General features: G+C 60.2%; 1 protein-coding gene across 1 annotated transcript; it reads left to right on the forward strand.

Moving 5' to 3' along the window:
- The first annotated feature begins 4,720 nt into the window (after positions 1 to 4,720).
- PSMC5 (proteasome 26S subunit, ATPase 5) lies at positions 4,721 to 8,550 on the forward strand. Its single transcript, XM_086626760.1, is given in 13 exon segments — positions 4,721 to 4,807; positions 5,285 to 5,356; positions 5,746 to 5,815; positions 5,973 to 6,070; positions 6,443 to 6,499; positions 6,613 to 6,790; positions 6,793 to 6,845; positions 6,997 to 7,123; positions 7,297 to 7,487; positions 7,589 to 7,687; positions 7,836 to 7,946; positions 8,024 to 8,110; positions 8,437 to 8,550. Coding segments are annotated over 13 exon segments (1,236 nt in total). The 5' UTR covers positions 4,721 to 4,768; the 3' UTR covers positions 8,491 to 8,550.

The following is an 8,550-nucleotide window of genomic DNA, read 5'->3' on the forward strand; positions in this document are numbered from 1 at the left end:
ACCTAACAATGGTGGACTCTGCAAAATCTAGATTTTGGTTGGTGGTTGTCTAGTGGTTCCCCTGGGTCCTTCCTGTGTAGCACAGCTGTTTTTGGAGATCTCTGCAGTCATCTTGGCCTGAGGGCTCTGTGCCTTTCCTCAACATGGTCAAAGCTGCTCATCAAACAATATTGGGCCCTGCCACCTCCCTCTACCAGCCGTGACTGTCCTGGGAGATTTTTCCATCTCCCAGGAGCGTTACTATGATAAGCTAAATATCTCCCTTCCATCCCCAAAGTATGAATCGGCCACCAGCGTGGATTTGCAATTTATATGTTAATTGTATCTGCCTCCGGGGACTGTGCTGACCTCCAGAAAGGGAGGTTAAATTGGAAAATATGCAAAGGATGCTCCCAACTTTTCATCCAGAGAGGAAGCTTCCTGTGGTCCATGCAGACAGCTGAGAACAAGTGGCCTTTCCAGAGAGGCACCGAGAGGCACCTTCCACTGACCAACGGGGTCCCGCTAATTAGGCTTCAGCCTGTGCCACATAATAGGAGAAGCCAGAGTAATCACCTTAGCTCCTAGCTGACAAAAGAGAAGGTCCTTTAATCAGCATCCTCTGGGCTTTGACCCTTGTACTAATGATCTGCCAGCTGGTGGGATGCTGGAAAAGTTCAAAATTTTAAAAGGAACTCCAGCAAAGTAATCGTTAGGGTTTCCATACCTCCGAAAATGTCACAAGAGGAGATTAAAAACAGCATCCGAGTAAGTGGAGAAGATGGTCTAGTGCTGAGCATTCCTGGGACCTCCAGACATTCTGCATTAAAGGAAAAAGGAAAGCAGGATTTTTCCCAAGCATCTGGTGATCCCCGGAGATGAACTGAAACAGAGAGGTACTGCTAAAGCTGCCAAAGCTCTCAGGCAACAAAACGATTGCAAAGATGCACCCACTAGGGACTGGAAACACCCATGGAGACGTTCCGGCACCGCCCGGCTCTGCTTTCCTGCTGGGAAACCAGTGCCGTGATTTATTGGCAACCTCTGCCCAGCGCAGGGAAATCTGCTGGCAGCAGCAGGACTAGGCAGGTCCGGACGGAGCATTTCCCACTGCTACAGGGGTGGGAAAAGTGAGGAGAAGGGAAAAGAAGCAACTTGCTGAAGGTCATTCAGCAAACCAAGGACTGGGAGGAGGACCCGGCGGCCTGGCTGCTGGCCCATGCTTGTCCCCAGCCCTGGGGATTTCTGTGCGCTCACGGGGAGAGGGCAGGAAAGAAAACGGAGGTGGAAAAGCAATAAAGCCCTAATCCTCACAATCCTTGCCTTCTTTCCCCGAAAGCCCATTGCTTCTGCGAGGACCCTGCGGTATCCGACTGCATTGCAGAGCACCCGCCAGGCAAACTCAACCACTGCTGCACTGGCGCTTCTTCATCTTAAGCCTCTTGTTTATCCACCTTATTTCCGGGAGTTTATTTGGGTTTAGGAGCACCTCTTACATTTCAGCAGAAGAAAAAAAAAAAAACCAACATACCCAAGAGGTGAGAATTCTCTGGTTTCGATTGCCTTCCTATGTATGAGTGGCAGAAGCAGCTCTGCACCCTGCAGAATGGTTTTCCTATGGGAAAGGGAACCAGTGCCCAGCACAGCGCACTCTGAAACGAAGCAGGGAAATCATCTCAGTGACTGCACGGATAAACGGCAGAGCCATGTGTCTCCTCCATGGCGACGAACACCCATCATCGCTGCCATCCCATTGAGCTGAGAAGCCACCAGGAATGAGACTGGGACAAAGTCCCACTGTAGGACTTAAGCCCTTTTAGAGGGGAAGGGCTGAAAGGAGCCTTTTCTGACCCATTAATATGTAGGAATTCTGCACAGAGGAAGGTCTTCAGTGACAACCACAATGCAAAGAGGCTTCACCATCACCTTCAGACAGATTTTGCCTGTGCCCAGTGCTTGGGACACTGCAGCTTCCCCACTGGAAGGGAAGGACATCAGTTTTACTGCCCATCCTGGTGCCTTCACTGAACAAACATGGGCTACACAGCATCCAGATTGCCCCCCAGATGCCAGAAACCTCCCCAAACCCACTGGCAAACTTGCCGGGATGGCAGACAGCGATTAAATCTGCAGCACGGTTATGATGCCAGCCCAGAGATCAACTCAGCAGGTGAGGAATTCCTGGGCACGGATCATGGTCCCCAATCACCACTTGCTGCCCTGTGCCACCACTGAGACACTCCCGTGCTGTTTCGGTGGGATTTCACGAGGGGTTAGCAGCAGCTCTGTAATCACCACTGGAGCAGAGTTTCGTGTTCTGCTTGATGAAGTGTCAGCAATTCTGAAGGGATGGTGCATGTTTTAACAACGGTTTATCCTCCAGGCATAGGGGTCCACCACCAGGACTGAGTCAAAGAGTGGGGATGCAGGAGATGCCATTTAACAGGAAAATTTCCTTTTTTTGGTGCTTTGCTCCATCTAGTGCCCATGGAGTGAGGCTCGAAGGGGACACGGCTGTCGGTGGCACCTTCAAAAGCCCTGTCAGTAACATGTGTCTGGGGAAACCACCCTGTCCCATGGACCTTCTCCCCAGCGCTGTGTCCCCCATCTCCCTGTGGGGAGCAGCCCTGGCTTGTCCCAGCCTCTGGCAAGGAACGACCCTGCTCCCAGCCTCATAGCATGACCAAAAAACCACAAAACTAAGCCCAGATGTGCCAGTCCAGCTCCATGTCCCCAGCACAAGGGATCAGCAGCCACAGAGGTCAAGCTGGCAAGACACGGGGTGGTTTGGGGATGCAGCAGTAGCCCCATGCACCCCAGTTCAGAGCCAGCACCCACACCCCCATGGCAAGGGATGCCCTGGGCAGCCCTGCCCCTACCCCTACTCACTGGTTCTGATGTCCACAAATGCAGCCCCTCCACATCAAGGAGCTGTGGCATCTTTAGGCGACCTCATGATCAGCCACAGGGTGCCCACACCACAGCGAGGCTAAGAGCTGCGGGAAGACCCCATCTCCCCTCAAGGTGCCCATTTTCACTTGGGACTTCAGCTGAAGATTTGCTAAACAAACTTCTACTTCATTACTGCTAACTGAATGCCAGAAGATAAAACCCCTCCCTTGCACCCCATCTGCAGGACAGCACAGGCATCACCTGCCTCATCGGAGCATGTCCTCCACTGCCTCCTGCTCCCAAAGAAAAGAACTCAGATGGTGTGTGAGCTGACACAGGCAGGACACAGGAACAACCACACAACCACAGGTGAAACACAAAGAGCAAATTTATTTTCATTATCTCACCAACCGGGGGATCCGTGAAGCGGCACCCACGCAAAGACACGAGCAGGGATGTCAGCACTGCAGAGCTCGGTCCATGCTAGAGGATCACTGAACCAGAGAATCACAGGATGGTTTGGGTTGGAAGGGCCTTAAAGATCATCCAGTTCCAACCCCCCTGCCATGGGCAGGGACACCTTCCACTACACCAGGTTGCTCAAAGCCTCATCCAACCTGGCCTTGAACACTGCCAGGGATGGGGCAGCTACAACTTCTCTAGGCAACCTGTGCCAGTGCCTCACCACTCTCAGAGGTAAGAATTTCCTCCTTAGATCCCATCAAAATCTCCCCTCTGTCAGTTCAAAGCCATTGCCCCGTGTCCTGTCACTACACACCCTTGTCCAAAGCCCCTCTCCAGCTTTCCTGTAGCCCCTTTAGGCACTGGAAGGTGCTGGAAGGTCTCCCTGGAGCCTTCTCTTCTCCAGGCTGAACAGCCCCAACTCTCTCAGCCTGTCTCCATAGCAGAGGTGCTCCAGCCCTTGGATCATCTCCGTGGCCTCCTCTGGACCCGCTCCAGCAGCTCCATGTCCTTCTGCTGTTGGGGCCTCCAGAGCTGAAGGCAGCACTGCAGGGGGGTCTCCCGAGAGCAGAGCAGAGGGCACGGGGGCTCAGCCCGGCTCCCCCAGCCGAGGTTCGGAGACGGGGTGTCTCCGGCTGAGCTCACGGGGAGCCCGGGGTGCCTTTGAAGGGCTCTCCGGTGCCCCCGGCACGCCCGGGCTGGGCCCTGCTCCGCGCCCGGACAGACTCCCCCGGGCACCCCCAGCAGACGCGCCGCGCCGCTGTCCCGGTGCTTTTGCCGCCGGCCGGTGCCGCCGGCCGCGCGAACAGAGCGCGGAACACACCGGGGGGGGGGGGGCGGAGGACCGAGAGCACACCCGCCGCGGCGGCGCTGTGCCGTGCCGGCCGCTCCGGGGCGGCCCCACAGCAGCTCCCGCGGCGCCCTCTCCTCTCCGCCCGCCCGTCCGTCCGCCCGTCCCCCACCGCGGCCGCAGCCGCAAACCGCCCCAGTCCCGGTCCCGCCGCCCCGACCCCTCACCGCCTTCCCGGCGACCCCCGCGTGAGCAACCCGACCTCCGCTTCCGCTCGCCCTCGCCGCCATCTTGGGAGTGGCGCGCCCACACCGCTGGGGCCAGGCGGGCTGCCGCGGGCGGAAGAAAGATAAAAGATAACGAGTCCCGTCAGGGACACGTCTATGGCCTCTCCGTGCCCCCGCGGTGCTTCATGATACGGAGAAGCCACGTTTGACCGCACCAACATGGCGGCAAGGCCGCCACTCGGCCTAGTCACTCTCACGCATGCGCATTTTGCTCAGCGGGCGCCGCATTGTTCATGCGCTCTCCGCGGCTTCCCGCCAAGGAGAGGAAGTGACGCCATCACGCCCGGCGCGCCGGGGCGGGCAGCGGAAGGAGGGAGGCGGCCATCTTTAGTGCCGGCAGGAGCGGCGCCGCGGTCCGATGCCGGCGGAGAAGATGGCGGTGGACGGGCCCGAGCAGGTGCGGCCGCGCCGGAGGGGCTGCGGCTGCCGCCGGGGGTTGCGCGGGTCGCGCCGCGCTGCCGCGGGGCTCTGCCGGGAGCGGGTCTGGGCGGGGCCCGGCGGGCGCCGTGACTCGGCGGGGCTCGCCTCGGCCTGCCGGGGGGCGGGGGCGGCGCCTGAGGGATGGGGGATACGGGATATTGAATGTGGGATATGGGACGTAGGACGAGGCTCCGGGCGGGGGAAGGGCTATTCGGGAGGGCACCGAGAGACCCGCGGGGAACCGGCGCTTTGGGGCCGTTGTTGGGCACTGGCCCGGGGGAGGAGGGAGGGAAAGCGGCGCCCCGGGGCCTGGCGCGGGGAGGTCGGAGCGGGAAATGGCGACTAAAGGGTCGGCGCGGAGCCTGGCTGAGGGTCGAGACGATTGCGGAGGCCGCGGGCGGAACGGGAGCCGTCGGGGCCGAGGCCGGCGCTGCTGAGCCCCGCTGTCCCGCAGATGGAGATGGATGACGGGAAGGGCGGCAGCGGGCTCCGGCAGTACTACCTGTCCAAGATTGAGGAGCTGCAGGTGCGTCTGTCCCGGTTGCGGGATGTCCCGGCCGGGCTGTCCCGGGGAGGCGCTGCCGTGGCCGTGTGCCCGAGAGCTCCCAGAGCCCTTTCTGCGCTGCAGTGCCCTGTTCGGGGGGAATTCCTGCCCCAGGGTGGCATCTACAAGCAGGACCCAACTTTTGGGTGGCGGGGTGTATGAGATGGGTGTGAGTCCTACGAGCTGGCAGCACTGCTGAGTGCGTGGGAGATGTCGTGCAGCCCTTGGCAGTGGGATTTGGCTGCCCACATCCTGCTGGGCAGAGCTGTCCCCTCCAGGTCCCTGTGCCAAGACACAGGCCGTCGTGCTGGTGCCCACGCTGGGCTGCTGCGCAGGGTGCTGAGGTGCCAGCAAAGCTTTTCTCCAAGCAGCTCATCGTGAACGAGAAGAGCCAGAACCTGCGGCGCCTGCAGGCGCAGAGGAACGAGTTGAACGCCAAGGGTACGTCCTGGGTCCCCTCATCTTCCTCCCCCTGGGCTCTGGGGCCGGTCCTGCCTGCTGGGCTGGTGGCTCCTGGCCACAGCGACAAGCGCTGTCCCTCTGATGTGGGCAGGGGATCTGGGCACGGGTGCTGGTGCCAATGTCTCCTCCTCTGCAGTGCGCCTGCTGCGGGAGGAGCTGCAGCTGCTGCAGGAGCAGGGCTCCTACGTGGGAGAGGTGGTGAGAGCCATGGACAAGAAGAAAGTGCTCGTCAAGGTATGAGGCTGAACTGTGCCAAGGGGAAACTGGGCTGGGCAGAGCAGGGGTGAGTGGGGTGGGGTCCAACAGACCCTCCCTTTGACCCCACGGTGGTTGGAGCAAGTGTGAGTGTGAGCTGTGGGGGAGGTAACAACCAAAAGACATCAAGCGAGAGCTCTTTTTCCAGAGAAGCACGTTGTGGTGGCTCTCCTGGGCTCAAACCTTCCCCAGAAACGTGGGAGGCACCTTCCTTAGGGCTTTTGCAGGGTGTTTGGTGGCAGCTGAGCTTTCTAGCTCCTTCCTCCCACTCCAAGCAGCTGATGTGGATATTGGGCACATGACAGGGGACTTAGAGAAATAACTCTTGTGGTGGCAACTGCTGCTTTCCAGGTGCACCCGGAGGGGAAGTTTGTGGTGGACGTGGACAAGAACATCGACATTAATGATGTGAGTGTCCTGGGCCCATGGAAAGGGATGTGACCGCTCCCTCCGGGCAGCCTGGCCCTGCCTGGCCCTTCCCTGCCCCGGGGACGGTGAGCTCCCCTCTGCCCTCACTGCAGGTGACGCCGAACTGCCGTGTGGCCCTGCGCAATGACAGCTACACACTGCACAAGATCCTGCCCAACAAAGTGGACCCTCTTGTGTCCCTGATGATGGTGGAGAAGGTCCCAGATTCCACTTACGAGATGATCGGCGGTTTGGACAAGCAGATAAAGGAGATCAAGGAAGTGATCGAGCTGCGGTCAAGCACCCTGAGCTCTTTGAGGCGCTGGGGATCGCCCAGCCAAGGCAAGTGTGGGTCTGTGGTGGGGGTCAGCATCTGAGGGTGCTACAGTGGCACTGTCTGTGTCATCCCTGAGGGGGTCCCCATGGCTCCTGTCAGGGTGTGGGCTGGCCGGACAGGCACAGACAGGGGTGCTGAGGTGTCCACGCGGCTGTTGCAGGGTGTGCTGCTGTACGGACCCCCCGGCACAGGCAAGACCTTGCTGGCCAGGGCTGTGGCCCACCACACTGACTGCACCTTCATCCGTGTCTCGGGCTCTGAGCTGGTGCAGAAGTTCATTGGCGAAGGTAAAAGGGTGTGGGGGGAGGTGGCTGCTCATGCCGGAGCCCCAGCGAGGGCTCCAGCAGTGCTGGGTGGCCTCGAGAGGGGCCTTTCACGTGGTGCCCAGCGCAGGCAGAGGTGCTGTGGGTGCTCTGAGCTGCATGTGGTGCCAGGGCTCAGCCCTCTCTGCTCCCTGCAGGTGCCCGAATGGTGCGGGAGCTGTTTGTGATGGCCCGGGAACATGCTCCCTCCATCATCTTCATGGACGAGATCGACTCCATCGGCTCCTCCCGCCTGGAGGGTGGCTCTGGTGGGGACAGCGAGGTGCAGCGCACGATGCTGGAGCTCCTCAACCAGCTCGATGGCTTCGAGGCCACCAAGAACATCAAGGTAGGAGGGTGCCCTCCCTGCCTGCAGATGGCACAGTGTCCTGCCAGCCCCGTGGTGGCAGTGGGGCACCCGGAGCGGTGACAGTTGTTCTCCCCGTGCAGGTGATCATGGCCACGAACCGGATCGACATCCTGGACTCGGCTCTGCTGCGCCCTGGCCGCATTGACAGGAAGATCGAGTTCCCCCCTCCCAACGAGGAGGTAGGTGGGGTGCCCCACAGCAGGCCCCAGCTCTCCCTCAGTTTCCTGCTGTCCTCATCCTCTCCCTGGCAGGAGGACGTTGTCCCCAGCCCTCTCCAGGAGCGATTCCTGTGGCTCCAACCCTCACCTCGCTGCCTCTCTCCTCCAGGCCCGCCTGGACATCCTCAAGATCCACTCCCGGAAGATGAACCTGACGCGGGGCATCAACCTGCGGAAGATCGCGGAGCTGATGCCAGGGGCGTCGGGTGCGGAAGTGAAGGTGAGCTGGGGGCACTGGGCTGGCACCAGGGCTGGCAGAGGGGGGAGCGGTGGGTGTGACATCCCTGTCCCTCGCAGGGAGTGTGCACAGAAGCGGGCATGTACGCGCTGAGGGAGAGGCGGGTGCACGTCACGCAGGAGGACTTTGAAATGGCTGTCGCCAAGGTCAGTGCCATGCTGTGGGGGTGAAGTGGGGGCTGCTGGCGGGTTCCTCACAGAACGGGGAGGCTGGAGGTGGGACCCAGGAGCTGCAAAGGATGAAGGGGCTCAGCTCTGGGGACAACCAACATTGTTGAGGGTGTTGTTGCCAAGTTAAGCTGGGAGTGACATGGAAGAGGCTGGGGAGGTGGTGGAGACCTTTCCTGGGCTGGGGTGGAGGGCTGAAGCTTGGGAGTGGGGGTGGGTTTTGGGGGTTATCAGCACCCAGATGGGGGAAGGAGGAGGAGGGGGGCTGCAGGCTGGGAACCAACTGTCTCCTCCTCCCTGCCCAGGTGATGCAGAAGGACAGCGAGAAGAACATGTCCATCAAGAAGCTGTGGAAGTAATGGTGAGGCTGGGGCTGCTCCTCGGGCCGTGTGGGCTCCAATAAAGTGCTGCTATGGCCA

The sequence above is a fragment of the Tauraco erythrolophus genome, chromosome 25 (genome assembly GCF_009769465.1).
Source record: "Tauraco erythrolophus isolate bTauEry1 chromosome 25, bTauEry1.pri, whole genome shotgun sequence".
Classification (NCBI taxonomy): domain Eukaryota; kingdom Metazoa; phylum Chordata; class Aves; order Musophagiformes; family Musophagidae; genus Tauraco; species Tauraco erythrolophus.